Genomic DNA, 19,134 nt, shown 5'->3' with positions numbered 1-19,134 from the left:
AAAAAAAAAAAAAAAAGACAAGGACTACTGGAATCTAGGGCCACCAAATTTCTAGTCTAGTGTTACTTCTAACGTAGGAGTCCAGCTCCTAATTTTTTGATTGGAAGAAATTTCATATTTGAGATCAAAGGCTATTTATTTATTTTCGATACCAGGGATCAAACTCAGGACTTTCTGCTTTCCAGACAGGCACAGCGCCACTGAACTACACCCTCAGCCCCCATGAAAGGGCTTTTTAATGAGGCATCCACGAGATACACCACCACTGAGATCCTTGACATTCTAAATTCAGGTCCAATGTTGGGGAATAGTACAAAAAGGGAGAATTTCTTTTTCTATGTTTTTTTGGTTACAAGTCATATTTTACATTATGAATTGATAAGAATTCATACAGGAAATGAAACTGTTCCAGCCACAGATCACAATTTAAACAGGGAAGCTGTTGTCAGGAGGGACTTCATCAAAATGAGTGGCAGAACAAATTACTGATGAAAGAGAAACTCAGAGAATATGGGTATGTCTCATCATAAGAATTCAAACAACTCCTTCACTGTGTCACTGATAAAGAGGAAGAAGTAGGGGAGGGCAATGTTGTCAACAGGAAGGCCACAAGGGGACAAAAGTAGGAAATGGAAACTGAGGCCACAGATAAAACGTCCATAGCAAAAGATATCAATGGAGAATTCATAAAAAGAGAGGTACAAATGGACAGTAAATGTATTTGGTAACTTAAGCTTTACAAGTAAGCAAAGAAAGGCAAATTAAAAGATATGTTTAAAAACCTATTAAATAGGCCGGGGATTTAGCTCAGTGGTTCCGCTGCCTGCCTCCCAAGTGCAAGGTCCATAGTTCGATCCCCAGTACCAAAACAAAACAAAACAAAAACAAAAACCTTTTAAGTGGACAAGGATTAAACACCACAGTAATACACAATAATGGAAAGAGTGTGAATGTAGAGGCAGGGATTCTTAGTTCCTACTGGAATAGAGAGACTCAAATCCTTTTTGGAAAGAAAAATCACATACCCTTTCACCAACAATTCCATTCTTGAGTGTGAGTTCTTAATAAATAACTGGATAAATGCACAAAGATTTACACATTTAGGATGTTCAACCCATTTATAGCGGTGAAAAGCTGGAAAACCTAAATGGCTATTAGTGGGAGACTGGTGAAAAAGGTGACAGTAAACTTATAAAGCAGTATGTAAAATGTGACTCCACTTTTGCACAAAACCTAACTATAATGTACATGTACACATTTACATAAAAATCTAGAAATAAATATCCGCAAACATCCTCGGTGAGCGTACATGCAAGTGAACAAACGGCCGATTTTTGTTTACGATGAGGCGCGCGCGTCTCAGTATCCAAAATAGCAGATATATTATAGCAGATAAAGATACAGTACTTGTGGCTGGGCTACTCTGGCCAACAACTGCCGGGGACAACGACACTTACCTTACTTGTCCAAGGCACCTCTACTTCTAGTCTGTTAGCCTTCTCAGATAGCCAGTGCGTGAATAAGTCCCCTTCTTCCGTTCCAAACTGGGAGCAGAGTTTAAGCGAGAGTAACCCTGGGATGTTGCCTAGCAACCCCGTTGGTCCACTTACCGGAAAAGAAAACGCCTGGACGCAGAAAATAAACGCACTGTTGCCGTCCTACTCCGCAGACCAATAAGCCAAAGAGATTATTCTAGTCACCTCCTACTTCGCGCGACTCTGACCGGAAGCCTGTCTAGTCTCTTCCGCCCTTATTAAATATGGCCAGCCTATTTTTCGTTCTCCTTTCGCCCACAGTCTAGAGGCGGGTGCTCCGCTCTTAGACTAAGCGTGATTGGTTTCAAGGAGACTCGGAAGTCCCTCCGATCAGAGCTAATCCTCAGAGGAAGACATTGTAGTTTTGAGAGGCTATTCGTGTTCAGGCCTACACTTGGATCCCGGAACTGTCGTTTTCCGGGCTGCTCTCGATGGTACTTTTGGACAGATAGAGTTAGCCGCGCAGAGTATTACGGGACAATAATGGCCGCTTTCAAGGAGCAGAATTTGGCTCTTTGAGGTCGTCTGACCCAGGGGTGGTGACGCCGACACCCCAGACTTCGGGACAGAAGGGTCCCAAGAGTCGTGCTTGGTGAGGTGAGTGTCCCTTCTTCCTTCCTGATCTGTCCTTCGCTAGTCATGGCGGCTCCAGGCGATGGATATCGGTCCCCGGGTCATTTTTGGGCCCCGGTTTGGAAAGTTCCTTTCGTCCTGGTCACCCAGTTTGCTTTACTTCAGGAATGCTCCGCCGATCTTCTTTCCTCCGGCTTTTCTCCCTGCTCTGGTCAGATCCTGATGTCTGGAGAGGCCTCACTGAGATCCAGGGATGCTGCTTGGGGTCGCCCTGCGCCTTTTCTTGTGATTGCCCTACCCAGTCCCAGACAGCCGTCAGGCCTGAGTAGGGCTCTTCGGGTCTTTTGCTTCTTCCTGACAGTAGTATCTCCACTAGGCGATCTCGTGGGTTATCAGTAGTAGAATGTCATCTCCACTAGGGCAGGGATTTGTTGTGTTTTCTTTATTCCTGTTGTGGAGAACAGCTCACGGAGGCAATGAATAGTTGTTGAACGAGCAAGTCCAAGTTTATTCTTCACTGGTTTCCTTGTACCTCTGTGCCATTAATCTTTTTCCAGAATTTGGCCCCTTAACTCTTTATATGTTCTTCTTAGCAGCCAGTTAAATCCTCTCTGCCGGACTCCTTGTCCTGTTTTGTTGGTGTTTTTTCTTGCTGGGTCTAGAAACATTTGATTCTCTGTTCTTCTTTAGTAAGTTTAAATTCATTCATTTATTTCCCAAAGGTCAGTTTAGCTAGGCACTGGGCTCTGGCAGTTAACAAGATAGACAGCATTCACTTGCTTGCATAGAGTGGCATTCTAGGGGTGTCATTTCCAGTTCAGATGACTACTGAAGAGAGTCAGTGGATATCTACCTTCCTGCCTGGATTTCCTGTGTGCTGGTGCACACAGATGTCACCAACGATGTTCAAAATGAAACTTGTTTCCTCTATTATGCTTTCAGTACTCTTCTGTAAGGTTGTTCTTAATAATCAGAGCATGGCAGCCATTTCTGGATTCTGAAAGTATTCTGTCCCTTAACAGTCTCTTTGCTTCGCTAACTTGTTGGAATGAGGGGAATTATCCAAATGCCCAGCATAAATGTATTCTTATAAGTGGTAAATTAAGATGAATTTGCTATAAGTTGAGCTCCAGGAAGTCTTACAGTTTCTTCAATACTTTTTGGAAACACTGTTTACTAATTTGATGTTTTTCATAAATAGTTATTAAGCTGATTTTGACCGTTGTGAGATAATTGTGTTTTCAGAACACTGTTGGTCTACTAAAGCGTGTAGAATGTGGATGGTATCTTTATGTTCCCACATCTCTAGTCTGCTATATCTCTGTTAAAGGGAGGGCAAGTAGAAGAACTTGTAAAAATTGGTGAGGAGCCCAATCAGTATATAGGAGCATAGCAAATAAAACGATGTTACAGTAATACTTATATAACTTTTTATGGCTACAGAGTGTATTCACATACATTTTCTTGTTTGATTTTCACAATAATTCCACAGATTAGATAAAGCAAAAATTATTTCCATTTTACAGATACAAAAAGTATGGCTAACCAGATTAAGTTGCTTACCATCACAAAGGTAGAAAGTGTCAGGAGTGTGGATTCTAATGAGGTTACTGACTTCAAATCTAGTTTCTCCTACACTACCTTTATAGATGTTATCATGTGCTAATACATGGCCCTTAGTGATGTGTTTCTTGTCTGGATGATACTCTCTTGGAGACCCGTGTTTTGGAGTGTGTGTGTACGTGTGTATCTCTGTATCTGTGGTATGGGTTGGGTGGGAACAGGAAGATTTTTTTGAGATTGTCAGTGATTTGATGGGAACATCTTGAAAAAAGGTAGAAAAAGTCTTGGCATGTGGTTGATAATTAATCTGTAACCATAGTTATTTTGGGATATGGAAGAGCTAAACCTTCTCCCTTATGTCCAATACCAAATAGTTTCCTTTCTTTCCAGAGAAATCCCAAAGCCTGTGATGGAGGGTACCACTGAAGATGCCTCGATCCACCGGTTAGAAGGCACTGATCTGGACTCTCAGGTTGGAGGTCTTCTTTGTAAGACCAAAAGTGCAGCCAGTGAGCAGCATGTCTTCAAAGCCCCTGCTCCCCGCCCTTCATTGCTGGGCCTAGACTTACTAGCTTCCTTGAAAAGGAAGGAGCGAGAGGAGAAGGATGATGGGGAGGACAAGAAGAAGTCCAGAATCTCTTCCTACAAGGACTGGGAGGAGAGCAAGGATGACCAGAAGGATGCTGAGGAGGAGGGCAGTGAGCAGGCCGGCCGAAGTGTCCGGAAAGACAGGTAAAGGCCTTTGAGTAGATTGGCCCGAAGAGGTTGGAAGTGGAGGCCGGACAATTATTCATGGTTTTCCTATTAGACATTTAGAGCTTTATGATTTGATTATGATTCTGTAATATTGACGATAGGTAGGAATTAGTATTTTCTAATGGGAAAAATTCCAGGACAGCTAGGGAGTACAGTAGGTGATGGAGGTTATGGATATCTCGGCCCAGATGGATACAGGCCTGTGGCAGTGGGGAGATGTGGTGGATATGGACAGATCACTTGTTTGGCGTAGCCAGAGGTTTGGGCCAGGTGTTTTCTCCTATGGAGAGCCCTTTACTGGCTGCCCTCTCTGTTTTAGACAGTATCGATCTGCTCGGGTAGAGACTCCATCTCATCCCGGAGGTGTAAGTGAAGAGTTTTGGGAACGCAGTCGGCAGAGAGAGAGGGAGCGGCGGGAACATGGTGTCTATGCCTCTTCCAAAGAAGAAAAGGACAGGAAGAAGGAAAAATCACGGGATCGAGATTATGACCGCAAGAGAGACAGAGGTAGCCCATCTAGCATAGTTCCCATTGCCTGTTAGCGTTCAAATAAGTGTGCCAGCCTTTTCCCTTTTGCAGGAACTTTCATAATGCCCATGAAGTGGGGAACCTGTTTTGTATGATGTTAGCCGGAATGGTTTTGACCCTTTTGAGATTGGCAATTTAAGAGCTGTTGCTTGTGACATAGTTGCTTTGCTTAAGTGTGTGGTCCTTGTTTTATTGTGAAAAATTGGTGATCGAGGAAGTAATATAAGAAACCAAAGTTCATGATAGTGTTGGTGCCAGAGAAAGGACAATGCCATGGAGCAAAGCAGGACGTAAAATCCAGTGCTGGCTTTGCTCAGTACTGTTTATATCTTCTAGGTTAATTACTATATACTGTAGGTATTCACTATAGACTTATAACTGTTCCCTTTTGAATTCTTGCAGGAAAATAGCTTACTGTGAGTTTGAAACTTACTAGCCAGTAACTGTTTTTCCCTTGAAAGAATGGGAATGTGTGAGTTTCAGGAACCCATGGACCACATTAGAGCAGTGCAGGCTGCACCTGTGAGTGAGGCGGGGGCTTGTCCTTTCTCCAGGGAGCAGATGGGTGTGTGTCAGGATGGGACGCACAGTGTTAAGCTCTTCATGTGACTTCACAGATGAGCGGGATAGAAGTAGGCACAGCAGCAGATCAGAGCGAGATGGAGACTCAGAACGCAGCAGTAGAAGAAGTGAACCAGAGAGCCCACGACATCGGCCTAAAGGTAGATGCAGCTCTTTTCTGTGGTAAGGTGTGGGGGCTCAGGTGTCTGAAAGGCGGGGTGGCTTCACTGGGGCAGAGAGTCACAGTCTACCTTGAGTATACTGGGCTCTGGAATACTGGGCTCTGAGTCAGGTGGACACAGTCCTGTTGCTTTCTTTGGAGGTGGATGTGTTTCCTTTAGTTGATGAGCTGTTTGCTGAATGGCCAGTTTTCCCAATGGCAAGAAAGACAGTTGTGACTCACTAAGGATGCACTGAAAAGAACCATTTATATTTCCGGTAGATATGTTTGCAGAGAGAAAGTGAATATTCCTTAAAATGTTGTTACAAACACAGAGGGAAAACTGGCTTATTAAATTCAGATATCTTTCCTTTTTTTTGGTTCTTTGAGGCAGGGTCTCACTACATAGTTGAGACTGACCTGGAACTCACTGTGTAGCCCAGGCTGGTCTCAAACTCACAGCGATCCTCCTGCCTCAGCCTCAGCCTCCCAAGTGCTGGGATTACAGGCGTGGGCCACCACACCCGGCAAATTCAGATATCTTTCCTTTTTTTTGGTTCTTTGAGGCAGGGTCTCACTACATAGTTGAGACTGACCTGGAACTCACTGTGTAGCCCAGGCTGGTCTCAAACTCACAGCGATCCTCCTGCCTCAGCCTCAGCCTCCCAAGTGCTGGGATTACAGGCGTGTGCCACCACACCCGGCAAATTCAGATATCTTTAAAAGCTGTCAAAACCATTTTGTTCCTTATAAATAGGTACAAAGGTTGGAAATAATAAAATAAGTTGGTGTTGGATTCTGGCTAGTGATTCTGGAGTTGCGCCTTGCTAAATTGATGTGTTCTGTGGATGTGTCTTTTGTGATTCCAGATGCAGCTACCCCGTCAAGGTCTACGTGGGAGGAAGAAGACAATGGCTATGGCTCTTCCAGGCGCTCTCAGTGGGAGTCACCCTCCCCGATGCCTTCCTATCGGGACTCTGAGCGGAGCCATCGGCCATCTACGAGAGACCGAGACAGGTGATGTCTGGGAGGAGCTGGCTGGGTTTCGGCACTGGTGGGGAAGGGGTCTAGGCAGGGAGGGCTGCAGGGAGCCAGGGGAAGTGGCTCAGCTTAGTGCCTGCTGGCCTGCTGCTTTCCAGGTCTGTCAGGAGCAAGTACTCAGATGACACTCCTTTGCCAACCCCATCCTACAAATACAACGAATGGGCCGATGACAGACGGCACTTGGGGTCTACCCCGCGTCTGTCCAGGGGCCGAGGTAAGTCCTGGCGGACAGGAGGCAGAAAAATTTGGCTCACCTGGGTACAGCTGAGCAGAGGCTGTGCTCCTCTAGCTGGGTGGCTTTGGGGGTCTATTGGAGGCCCTTGGATAAGCCAGCGTTGCATGGACTGACCTGCCCCCTGCTCTCCTTCAGGAAGACGGGAAGATGGTGAAGAAGGGATTTCATTTGACACAGAAGAGGAGCGGCAGCAGTGGGAAGATGACCAAAGGGTAAAGGCGACCCCTTTGAGGGCCGGTCGCAGGGGAGTGGCTGTCTGTAGGGACATGGGAGAAAGGAGGTGTTAGAGCCAAGGCCTCTGGGTGACCCTGCAGTGGGACTGCCCTTTAGTCTAAGCCCAGCAGTTTCCTCTGGGAACCCCAGGTTGTGCAGTGTAGCTCCTCTCCTAACCTACTCCTGTTTTGTGTTGGTGCCACCGTGTGGTAAAGCCGTGTAAATTCAGAGAGCGCTCATTGTCATTCTCCTCCCGGTGGCCTCTTGCTCACCTCTCACTATGGCTGTTTCCTGCCCTCCGACCTTTTGCCAGATACTGACTTGTTCCTTATTCTCATTGCCCTGCAGCAAGCTGACCGGGACTGGTACATGATGGACGAAGGTTACGACGAGTTCCACAACCCCCTGGCCTACTCCTCTGAGGACTATGTGAGGCGGCGGGAGCAGCATCTGCATAAACAGAAACAGAAGCGCATTTCAGCCCAGCGTAGGCAGATCAATGAGGTGAGGCTGCTGGCAGTGCTTGCCTCAGATTCAGAGGTGGAGTTGGGGCATGTGGGGAGAGTGGCAGGTCCTGCCAAGTGGTGATGGCACAGCTGGTAATTCGTTGCTGAGAGACCTTGATCTGTTCTCTGCTGGCAGAGGAGGGGTGGGCAGCAACCTTTGAGTAGCAGAAAACTCCAGCACATGCTCCTGCAGTGCCTCTTGAGGGGGCTGTGGATGGGATGGGGTGGTGGCACCTGCCTCTGTGGTCTGTGTTCTTTGTGTCTGAGTGGGGCTACTGATGGCCACCATTCATGTGTCTGGCTAGAGGTTCTGACTTTGTTCCAAGCAGCAGCACCTTAGAGCTAAGTACTGCAGGTGATTCAGGGTGGGTGATTCTTTGTCTAAGGAGCTGCAGCATGGCGTAGAGAGCCCTGTGGTACCCCCATGGCCACCATGGCCCTTCTGTTGTAGCATGGCACTTGGACTTCTGGTGTCCTTCAGGATATCTTTTTGGTTGCAGTCTGAGTGTGGCTTGTATCATGTCCCTGCAGGATAACGAGCGCTGGGAGACTAACCGCATGCTCACCAGTGGAGTGGTCCACCGGCTGGAGGTGGATGAAGACTTTGAAGAGGACAACGCGGCCAAGGTGCATCTGATGGTGCACAACCTGGTGCCACCCTTTCTGGATGGGCGCATTGTGTTCACCAAGCAGGTGAGTCTGCTGTGCCAGAGGAAGACCTGAAGAGGAGGAGGAAGAAAGGAAGCAGGAGCAGCCCCACATCATGATAGGGCAGGCCCGTATCACCTCTGTCATTTACTAGGGCCATTGTGAAATAGCTTCTGATTGGCTTTAGTGAACAGTGAGGAATTTCTCCTTTTCCTCCACCTCCTACAGCCGGAGCCTGTGATTCCTGTCAAAGATGCCACTTCTGACCTGGCTATCATTGCCCGAAAAGGCAGTCAGACGGTGCGGAAGCACAGGGAACAAAAGGAGCGCAAAAAGGTTGGCCTTGTCACCAGGGGCTGGAAAGTTTCTGCGTATTTTTCTTTGCTTTTTCCTTTTTAAAAATCTTAAGAGACCACACAGGTAGGATTCCTGTTGGAAGTTAGAGGACACATGTGGAGTAAGAATCAGCCCTTGTAGAGGGGTGCTGTGTTCCTGTGTTTGGCTCTTAGTTCGAGCAGTCACAGGGCCTGGTGTTGGGGAGTTGAAGTTTGAGACTAAGATGTGTGGCTCGGGGCCACCAGGGCCTTGCAGGGCCTGCTACCAGAGGAAGCCTCTTGTTAACAAGGATTGAATTTCCATCACCCACAGTCATGTCACGGGATGGAGTGGGCTTTCTTGTCTTCCTCAGGCTCAGCACAAACACTGGGAATTGGCTGGGACCAAACTGGGAGATATAATGGGTGTCAAAAAGGAGGAGGAGCCAGATAAAGCTGTAACAGAAGATGGGAAGGTGGACTACAGGTGGGTAATCTCTGCCACAGATAGTTTGGTCCAAAGGTTGGGGGGCAGTTGCAGCAGAATTGATAGGCTTCATTTCACCTGGAATCTTTGGTCTCTTCTGATGCTTTTTCCCTGAACATGCTTCTTTTGTCTTCAACTTGAACTAGATATTATGGCTACTGCTACTACCACGGGAGCTTCCTCTGTGCTGGGTGGTGGTACAAGTAGAGTGAGGCCTAGGGAAGTTAAGTAACTTGTTTGAGGTTGGCTGGTAAATGGTGGTGTTGATGTCAGAGCCAGACAGTCTTGCTTTGGAGTCTGCGCTCTTGGCCACTTCGCTACATTGCCTTTGAGGTATTCAAAGGTGGGAACTGGGGTCAGATTTTAGTTCAGTATAAGGAGGGACTGTTTTAACACAGGTTTTAAAATAAAAAAGGGTTATTTTACTAGATAGTAATTTCTTTGTTCCTAGAGGTAGTAGGCAGATGCTAGGTAACTGCTTATTGCGATTTCTGCATTGGGTTGGTGGTAAGAACTCAGATGTCCTTCACGAGTCTCATCCTTTGAACACTCATATACTACTGAACCCTCATCTGAGTTAATAATTCTTTTATCACTGTGAAATGTTTCCAATGAGAAGTTGGTATTATTGATCAATGCTTGTTAGTGTCTGGGTAGTTTAATCCCTTCAGTATCAATTGTTAGGTGACCAGGAAGGACTGGGTAAAATTAGAAATCAGCTTGATGATGGAGTGTGAGGCAGGTCTGAGGGAGAAAACATCCCTTGGAGGTGGAGGTTGGAGAATGATTGTGTGGACTCAGGTGGTGCACAACTTGGAAAATGCCATAGTGCTACTGGTTTTTGGGAAGTGTTCACGTGATAAATACTGAGTGATTTCACTAGAAGCTGTAGGTAAAAATTAAGTGAATTCCCAGTTCTTTAAAAATGAGGCCGGTGGGGCCAGGGATTTAGTTCAGTGGTTCCGCCACCTGCCTTGCAGGTGCAAGGACTGAAGTTCGATCCCCAGTACCAAAAAACAAAAACAAAAACAAAAACAAAAACAAAAATACAAAACAAAAAAATGAGGCTGGTTAACTTTGCTGCCCTGTCAAATAGGAGGAAATTTCTCCTACATCCTGTGTTCTGCAGTTGTAACTCCTAGGAGACTATGGGGCTATTTTTGCCTTTTAAGTGTGGTGTGGACATTGCCCAAGGTGTTTTCTGTAAGTTAGTGACTTGGTGGGTGATTTCAGCGCCTTTTTTGGTCACACTGTATCGAAGGTAGAGGATTTGCCCCCTCGGTCATCTGTACCTCTTTGATGCATAGGTGGCTTTGTTTGACCCCAGGGTGTTGAGTGTGTTGTGGATGATGGATTCTTATACTATAGTTCCAGGTCCAACAAGAAATGAGATCAGATTACCTGGCTGCTTCGGTGTCTCAGAGATTTATTGCTTCTTGTCAAAGTCATTCTTATTCCTGGGAGCAGGAGGAAGAGAAATAATGTCAGGAGGGACCATGTGGGAAATGGAGCATGGTGTTTAGGCTGTTATGAATGTTCCCAGGACAGAGCAGAAGTTTGCAGATCACATGAAGAAGAAAAGTGAAGCCAATAGTGAGTTTGCAAAGAAGAAGTCGATCTTGGAGCAGAGGCAGTACCTGCCCATCTTTGCCGTGCAGCAGGAGCTACTCACTATTATCAGGTAATATCACCCGGGCCTGGGATCCCAGGGTCTCATCATTTACCCTATCTCTCTTTTTTTTTTACTCAGGACCTCTTTTTCTTTTGTGCATTGTGTCTGATGTGGAAGACACACTGTTTGTTTTTCTCCTGACCTGGTCACCCTGGGCTATGCTGTATAAAGTAACAAGATAGCATCATTTGGTTTTAGCAGTGTGCGCCAGCCATTTCATTTGGTAGCTCTGGGAGAGGCTGTTTTCCCAAAGAAATCCTTCAGACCAAGCAAGCATACTCCTTGGTTAGCTAGCATGGTGACAGGAGGTGGCAGAGGCTTCTTGGAGTTGGCCTTCTTAGGTTGCTCGGCCCTTTACCTGCTCTTCTCTGCTCTTCCCCTGTAGAGACAACAGCATCGTGATTGTGGTTGGGGAGACGGGGAGTGGCAAGACCACCCAGCTGACCCAGTACTTGCATGAGGATGGTTACACGGACTATGGGATGATTGGGTGCACCCAGCCCCGGCGTGTGGCTGCCATGTCAGTGGCCAAGAGAGTCAGCGAAGAGATGGGGGGAAACCTAGGCGAGGAGGTGAGTGGGAACCAGGGCTGAGCTGTGTACGTCCCCTGCTGAAGAGTGACCCGAACCCCATCATGGTGTATGCTAGTGGTGAGCTGGATCCATAGCTGCTGAGCCGTCTGTCTGACCTCCAGGTGGGTTATGCCATCCGCTTCGAAGATTGCACTTCAGAAAGCACCTTGATCAAATACATGACTGACGGGATCCTGCTGCGAGAGTCCCTCCGGGAACCTGACCTGGATCACTACAGTGCCATCATCATGGACGAGGCCCATGAGCGCTCTCTCAACACCGATGTGCTCTTTGGGCTGCTGCGGGAGGTGAGGATGGTGGGGTCCAGTCTCTGTGGGGCCCTGTGCACTGCCAGCGGTTAGTGACACAGCATTCCAGGCAGGTGGGGGCTGGTCTGGCGACGCTGAGGAGGGTATCTGGCAGGCCAGGCTGTGACCCCGAAGCCTCTGGGTTTCCAGGATTCTAGTTTATTCTGTTCTTGCTCAGCTGAGTGACTCCATTTTCTTGGCTGTGGCTCTATTGCTCACATCTTTAGGAGTGTTAAAGCCAGCATGTCATTCTGCCAGCTTTATTTGAGGGGAGACTGGAGCCAAGGGTCTCACACTTGTAGGAAACTCTAAGTGACTTCATCTGTTAGGTTGTGGCTCGCCGATCAGACCTGAAGCTCATTGTCACGTCAGCCACTATGGATGCAGACAAATTTGCTGCCTTTTTTGGGAATGTCCCCATCTTCCACATCCCTGGCCGTACCTTCCCTGTTGACATCCTCTTTAGCAAGGTACTGACCTTCTGTACTCTGTGCTTCTCTGCCGTGAAGTCAGCGGAAAGAGGTGGGCTGCTGAACTGGGAGAGATTTGGTGGCTACTGTGGGGAAAAATGGGGGAACCTGTGTCTGTGGGGCTCAAGGAACACAGGATGGTGCCTGGGGAGTTTTGTCTCTGTTTCTTTGGAGGTGCAGTTGGGGTCTTGTGGTCAGGCCTGGTGGAGGTGTGGCAGCCCTGAGAGCCCATCTCTGCAGCCCAGAAGGGTCAATGGCCTCCGTGTTCCTGGTGTGTGTGGTATGCCCGGCCATGCTGCCAGTGCCTCCTCTGACTGCTCCTGGTGGGCTTTGCAGACTCCGCAAGAGGATTATGTGGAGGCCGCAGTGAAGCAGTCCTTGCAGGTGCACCTGTCAGGAGCTCCAGGGGACATTCTGATCTTCATGCCTGGCCAAGAGGACATTGAGGTACATGTCCTGGTCCCACTATGATGAACAGGTGTGTCATCCCTATGAGATGGCGCCAGAGGCTCATGGCTCCTCCTGGTGCCTTCAGGTGACCTCAGACCAGATAGTGGAACATCTGGAGGAACTGGAGAATGCACCTGCCTTGGCTGTGCTACCCATCTATTCCCAGCTGCCTTCTGACCTCCAGGCTAAAATCTTCCAGAAGGTGCGACACAGGACTGTCTGGGTCCCTACCATTGGGTGTTTCCTTTGTTCTCCAGAGGAGGGTGAGGAGGAGGGATATTCGTTCCTGTAGTGGGTCTGTGGGAGGTGGGCTCATCCCTGCCTTGTGTGGGTTTTCTGGCCTGGGGGACCCAGCTTTCCTCCCTGCACATCTTGCTTGGCCCTAGGCTCCGGATGGTGTTCGGAAGTGTATTGTTGCCACCAACATTGCTGAGACATCTCTGACTGTTGATGGCATCATGTTTGTTATTGATTCTGGTTATTGCAAATTAAAGGTAAGGGGAGATATAGGAGGTGGGAACCCAATCTTCTCACAAAGCTGATGCAGCTGGGGTTGGGGGAGAAGTCAGGACCTAGTCCTCCACCCAGGAAGGGAATGTCCATGGAAGTGGTGGTGTCAGGCTGTCCATTTAGTGAGTGCTGGTTTTGCCATGTGTTTATTTAATCCTTGTGATAACTCAGTGGAGTGAATTTAAATAACCTAATATAGATCACATTGCTGGTGTTTATGGGCAAATCCTTCCTTAGGTGTTTATGAGAATATTTCTTGAGGCTCCTAGCTCCATAAGGATGGCTGCCTCCATTGCTGACCCTTCCTCTGTGAAGGTTTTGTCTTTGTCTCAGGGCTATCTCTCTTTTCTCCACACTTTGTCCTTAACTGTTCTCTGCCCCATGCTAGGTCTTCAACCCCAGGATTGGCATGGATGCTCTGCAGATCTACCCCATCAGCCAGGCCAATGCCAACCAGAGGTCAGGAAGAGCAGGCAGGACGGGCCCAGGTCAGTGTTTCAGGTAGGAGCCCTGTGCTAGCCTGCTTTCTGGGGCAGCGCTGGGATTGACTGTGGAACCTGTGCTGGGGGGCTGGGATTCTGGCCCTAGAGCTGATTCCCAAGGTCAGGGGCCACTGGCGGGCTGCCACTTTGTGGTGCCACTGAATGGAAGGAGTAGCCTTTCCGGGAGCTCTGAGGCAGACTGTGAGGAATGTACCTGCCTGGAAGATTGGTAATCATAGCAGTCTACCTTCCCGAGGGGTAGATATGAGCAATGGTCAGCATTGGTTCTTTGTAACCTTTCCGGTTACTCTTTTTGTTCTAATTTTTAAAAATGATATATTCATTATAGAAATTCAGTAAATACAGAAAGACATTCAGAAGACAAATCCTTACCATAATACTAGTTCCGTGTACTTTGATTCCAGAAATGAAACAGGCACGTAGGATGTAGGGAGCTCTGGCAGAAAAGTGGAGTTAGCAGAACTGGGTTTTGGGTAGATAGAATGAATGACTCAGAGAAGTGGGAATTTCCTCTGCCTGTAGGATTTACTGGCCAGTTTGGGATACACCTGTGGTGTGAAGCTGGAACAGTGCCGGCCTGCCACTTGTTCCCTGTAGGTGGTCAGGCATGTGTAAGAGGCCAGCAGGCCAGTATGGGGCAGGTGCAGTGAACGTGGTCTTCTTGGCAGGCTCTACACGCAGAGTGCCTACAAGAATGAGCTCCTGACCACCACGGTGCCTGAGATCCAGAGGACCAACCTGGCCAATGTGGTGCTGCTGCTCAAGTCGCTCGGGGTGCAGGACCTGCTGCAGTTCCACTTTATGGACCCACCTCCAGAGGACAACATGCTCAACTCCATGTATCAGCTCTGGATCCTCGGGGCCTTGGACAACACAGGTGCAGTGGCCCAAGAACTGATGGGGTCCTGAGGGCACTGCTGCTTGGCTTCTTTCCCTGTCTCCCTCTGTTCCACTGAGTGTCTGGGTTTGCTCACCTCCCCTAGGTGGCCTCACCTCTACAGGGCGACTGATGGTGGAGTTCCCGTTGGACCCAGCCCTGTCCAAGATGCTCATTGTGTCCTGTGACATGGGCTGCAGCTCTGAGATCCTGCTCATTGTTTCTATGCTCTCGGTCCCTGCCATCTTCTACCGGCCCAAGGTGGGGAGATGGTGGCTGGTTCTGTTCTTCCCAGAGGGCTTGAGGGCATGTTGGTGAGGGGATGAGGATCTCTCCATATTACAGAAAGGGAACAGAAGGGCAGGATATGAGTTTTTAAAGCACAATTTTGCTGTCTTCAGTTAGGCAGGTTGGGGGAAGCTAAGGATTGGGTTCTGTATCATAATAGTCTTTTTGAAAATTTGCAACAGCATCTTTTCTAGTATGGTTGTGCCACATTTTAGCCTATTTTATTATAATTTTTCTTTCTTTTTTTTTCAGCTTTAATTGAGTTTTTTGGTACATTGTAGGGATACAGTACAGTTACATTCATTGTTGGGATCTTGTACCTCTACATGACAAGTCTTGGTTCTCATGTTTTCCCCTTGTCCCTGCCCTCCCTTCACCCCCTCCTCCCCTCCCCATAAATTATTTTCTTTTCATGTCAATGGGCAACATGTTGATGTGTTTGAAGTTTGTGGGCAGGGGGTAGTATGAGAAGCCCTGAGATACCTGTGGTAGGCCTGGACTCCCCCAGGCCCAGAGTAAATTCCCTTTTTCCCTTCCTAGGGCCGAGAAGAGGAGAGCGATCAAATCCGGGAGAAGTTTGCTGTCCCTGAGAGTGATCATTTGACATACCTGAATGTCTACCTGCAGTGGAAGAACAATAATTACTCTACCATCTGGTGTAACGACCATTTCATCCATGCCAAGGCCATGCGGAAGGTGGGGCAGCAGCTGGGATGAACAGGATGTGTGTGGGGGTGGGGTGGGGTGGGGCTGTATCTCAGCCTGCCTGTGTCCCGCTGTAGGTCCGAGAGGTGCGGGCCCAACTCAAGGACATCATGGTGCAGCAGCGGATGAGCCTGGCCTCGTGTGGCACCGACTGGGACATCGTTAGGAAGTGTATCTGTGCTGCCTATTTCCACCAGGCAGCCAAGCTCAAGGTGAGCCCCAAAAGCCCTTTCCTGCCACAGTACCATAAGAGCACAGAGCCCCTCGTGTCCTGGCGTGGGTCTCCAGGTCTGGGCTTCTCCCCAGACCTGTCAGGATGGCATTAAGGAATGGGGTCACTGCCCAGTAGGCAGTGTGTTCCTGATGTGACTGACTGCCTGTTGTGTCTCCTGCCCTAGGGAATTGGGGAATATGTGAATATCCGCACAGGGATGCCCTGCCACTTGCACCCCACCAGTTCCCTCTTCGGAATGGGCTACACCCCAGACTACATAGTGTATCATGAGTTGGTCATGACCACCAAGGCAAGTCTCTCCCACCTACCTGGGCCAGGAGTTTGTAACAAGTATGAGCTTTTGGTTGGAGGACTCAGATGCACAAGATTTGCTCTTCGGGGCCGTTGAGGTTGGTTTCCTACTGGGTTCTTGGGGGAGCTTTATGGAGTTAACTTCTGGAATACAGTGACCTCAGCCTGGCCAAAGGATGATTTACTACTTGGTGCTTAGGATGAGTAACCCTTGCTGGTGTCACTAGCAGGGCTTCCTGAGGAGCTGGGCCTTTTCTCTTGGATACTAAGGGGGCATTTTCTCAAGCATGGGGGAATTTGATGGGAGAAGACATTATAATTCCAGCATCTGGGGCTTTCTCTTGCCTTTTCCCACCTTGTGAGGCTCAGGAGAGGGCTGGCCCTTCTTGCGTGGGTCCCAATTGTGGAACCACTCTCAGAGGGTCACTGGCCCCCATGCCCTCTGCCTTGCTGCCCTTCTGCCCTCAGGAGTACATGCAGTGTGTGACCGCAGTGGATGGAGAGTGGCTGGCGGAGCTGGGCCCCATGTTCTACAGCGTGAAACAGGCAGGCAAGTCGCGCCAGGTAAGGACTTTGCTTCCAGTGGAGGTGCTCTTTGACCACAGATTGATAGGTTCCCTTGTCCTCTAATTCCCTTACTTCTCCAAACAGATATGCTAGGATCCAGCCACCCCCTCTATCTGATTTCCTCCTACCATGCCAGTGGCTTGGTTAAAGTAGAGCGATATAAATAAGCCCCTGTGAATTCATCTCCGGGTCTTCATAATTGTGAGCTTTGTTTCAGTCTTCTTCTTTTTTTTTTTTTTTTTTTTTTTTTTTTTTGGTACTGGGGATCGAACTCGCCCTTGCACCTGCGAGGCAGGGAGTGGAACCACTGACCCAAATCCCTGGCCCCTGTTTCAGTCTTCTTATTCAGTCTTATTTCACCGTCATCTTTAAACACATCTATCCTTTCTCTGGCATTTTGTAAAGCTATCTAGACATGACATTATTTTATCTTTAAGTACTTGAATATGTATCTGGATGAAAGGGACTTGTTTTTAGAATGTAACCTCCGTGCCATTATTGTTCCTAAAAAAATTAATCCTTTATAACACCTAAGTTTCCTGTCCTTATTCCCTTTTCTCCTTTTATTTCAGAGGTAACTTCTCACAATGGATTTGCTTGGATTAGATCCAAACATTGCAGTTGGTTGTTATATTTATTCACTCTTCCATTCCAGAGTAGCCTCTGTCTCCTCCCTTTGTTTATTATACTGATTTTTTTGGGGGGGCTGTGATTTGTGTATATTATGTATTTGGGTGATTGCTTCCTCATGGTGGTATTTACCTGTGCCTCCATTTTGTGTACTTTCTGTAACTGAGTAATTAATCTGAAGCTTGATCAGATTCCAGTTCACCTGTGTCAGGCAAGGATGCATGTATGCAAAGGCAACAGTTCCTTTCAGACGCCATCAGGAGGCACATCAGGTCTAGCGGGCCCACTTTTGATGATGCCAAGATTGATCTGTGGTTCTGTTGGCATCACCCAGTCTCCATTCTGAGTTCCCTGTTACTCCATCTCCTTTAGGATTTAGTGTTTGCAGGGACTACAGTTTACATCCATTATTTAGGGTTGCAAAATGTTGCTGAGCTTTTGCTTTCCACCTTAACATTGTTTTCTTCTTTCTGGGCCAAACACATCTTTATGTCTGTCCTTGTCGACCAGATGGTAACATTGTTCCTATTTCCTGTTCTTCTTGGCATGGTTGTGAACTTGATTACAAAAAAAATGTAAGACCTTACTTTTTTTTGGGGGGGACAGGGTCTTGCTATGTAGTCCAGGCTGACCTTGAACTCCTGGCACTCCTCCTGCCTCAGCCTCCCAGGTGCTGGGATTATATGTGTGCACCACCATGCCCAGCTAGTTAAGTCCTTATTGATTTGAGTGGAGAGCTGAAGTGTGACTAGCCTAGGACTAAATTGCCTTGAATAAGTGAAAACAGTAGGCATTGGCGGTAGAAGAAATGGCAGCCTTGGTCCTGGACAGGCAGCCATATGTCCCTTGTCTCAGAGCTGGTGCTATGTGGCAAGGACCTGGGTTCACACTTGGCCTGCTCTCTGATGGTCCTCAGTGGGCTCTGCTAGACTCTTCTTCTCTAGGAGAATCGCCGTCGGGCCAAAGAGGAAGCCTCTGCCATGGAGGAGGAGATGGCGCTGGCTGAGGAGCAGCTTCGAGCCCGGCGGCAGGAGCAGGAGAAGCGCAGCCCTATGGGCAGTGTGAGGTGAGCTTCAGCCTCAGGACCTTGAGTGAGTTACAGGCTGTCCTGGGGAGGCAGAGACATTCTGTGAACAGCAGAGACATTCCAGTCACTTGTTTAATTCCTCTCAGACTCTGGGGACACAGGCAGGTCTCTATCTCTGTCGCCTGGCTGGTGTGTGACCTGCTGAGGTGGGTGGAAGCTATCTCCTCAGTCCACTGAGGGGCGTCTAAAGGGAGATGTTTGAAAACCTGTTTCACACATTCCTTAGTGAGGCGACTTTCTTTTGTTATATTTCTGATGAAAGTGGGGAGTGTACTAGGGACAGGTCTGGCCCAAAGCTGCCTCAGGTCACAAACAGCCAGGCCTCAGCCTCCTTCCCCTCTGGGTATCCTGCTCGGGTGAGGAGCAGTGTGTTGTTACCTGTCCCCTCTTCTGTGTCTGCAGATCCACGAAGATCTACACCCCAGGTCGGAAAGAGCAGGGTGAGCCCATGACGCCTCGCCGCACCCCAGCTCGTTTTGGGTTATAAGCCAAGGCTGTCCCAGCAGAGAGTGGCAGACAGCCTGATATGGGATCCTGGGCTCTCTGGAGGGAGCACCCTGAGGCTGTGGACTTCATCTGTGCACTGCATTTCCTGCTTGGCCAGGCTCTTACAGAGCGGGGAGCTGCTCAGTGCAGGAGCTTGGCAGGAGCTGGGGCTGCAGAGCAGCTAAGGCTGTCTGAGCAGCGGGAGGTGGCTGGACGCATTGCATCCACATAACTCATCCCCTGGACACTTGGTGAATGAGTGACTTGGCTGTAACTATGTCTTTTTAAATCCTGTGTAAAGCAACGAGATAGATTTAGAGGCACTTGGTTATAATTTGGGACTTAGAATAAATCTATTAT

At 48.3% G+C, this 19,134-nt stretch overlaps 2 protein-coding genes across 3 annotated transcripts in view; one reads left to right on the top strand and one right to left on the bottom strand.

The window, feature by feature from the left end:
* Txnl4b (thioredoxin like 4B) overlaps positions 1-1,604 on the bottom strand; it is an 8,204-nt gene extending 6,600 nt beyond the window's left edge. Inside the window, exon 1 of the mRNA XM_010644492.2 lies at positions 1,458-1,604. The gene's annotated coding sequence lies outside the window, so the exon portion shown is untranslated. The remainder of the gene's footprint in view (positions 1-1,457) is intronic.
* Positions 1,605-1,765: 161 nt separating this feature from the next.
* Positions 1,766-19,134, top strand: Dhx38 (DEAH-box helicase 38). Of its 2 annotated transcripts, XM_010644494.3 has the most exons (28): positions 1,766-2,132; positions 4,062-4,143; positions 4,261-4,403; positions 4,747-4,934; positions 5,573-5,677; positions 6,546-6,693; positions 6,816-6,934; positions 7,091-7,167; positions 7,517-7,672; positions 8,206-8,367; positions 8,551-8,658; positions 9,011-9,123; positions 10,667-10,804; positions 11,181-11,367; positions 11,490-11,675; positions 12,005-12,145; positions 12,482-12,592; positions 12,681-12,797; positions 12,982-13,089; positions 13,494-13,606; positions 14,277-14,485; positions 14,592-14,746; positions 15,314-15,469; positions 15,556-15,690; positions 15,877-16,002; positions 16,473-16,568; positions 18,146-18,267; positions 18,691-19,134. In XM_010644494.3, the coding sequence occupies exons 2-28, from the start codon at positions 4,081-4,083 to the stop codon at positions 18,773-18,775; spliced, it is 3,567 nt and encodes a 1,188-aa protein (XP_010642796.1). In that variant the 5' UTR covers positions 1,766-2,132; positions 4,062-4,080; the 3' UTR covers positions 18,776-19,134. The 2 variants fall into 2 exon arrangements, with proteins under 2 accessions (XP_010642796.1, XP_010642795.1); XM_010644493.3 differs by having other exon boundaries at positions 4,062-4,403.

The sequence above is a fragment of the Fukomys damarensis genome, unplaced genomic scaffold (assembly GCF_012274545.1).
Source record: "Fukomys damarensis isolate Sample0158 unplaced genomic scaffold, DMR_v1.0_HiC HiC_scaffold_32, whole genome shotgun sequence".
NCBI lineage: Eukaryota > Metazoa > Chordata > Mammalia > Rodentia > Bathyergidae > Fukomys > Fukomys damarensis.
Note: the sequence above shows the minus strand (reverse complement) of the source record. Positions and strands in the feature narration are given on the sequence as shown.

Coding starts and splice junctions, on each gene's coding strand:
- Dhx38 (XM_010644493.3), top strand. CDS start 4,081: ATGGAGGGTACCACTGAAGATGCCTCGATCCACCGGTTAGAAGGCACT. Junction 6,935..7,090: donor GCGTCTGTCCAGGGGCCGAG/GTAAGTCCTGGC, acceptor GCTCTCCTTCAG/GAAGACGGGAAGATGGTGAA. Junction 11,676..12,004: donor TCTTTGGGCTGCTGCGGGAG/GTGAGGATGGTG, acceptor TTCATCTGTTAG/GTTGTGGCTCGCCGATCAGA.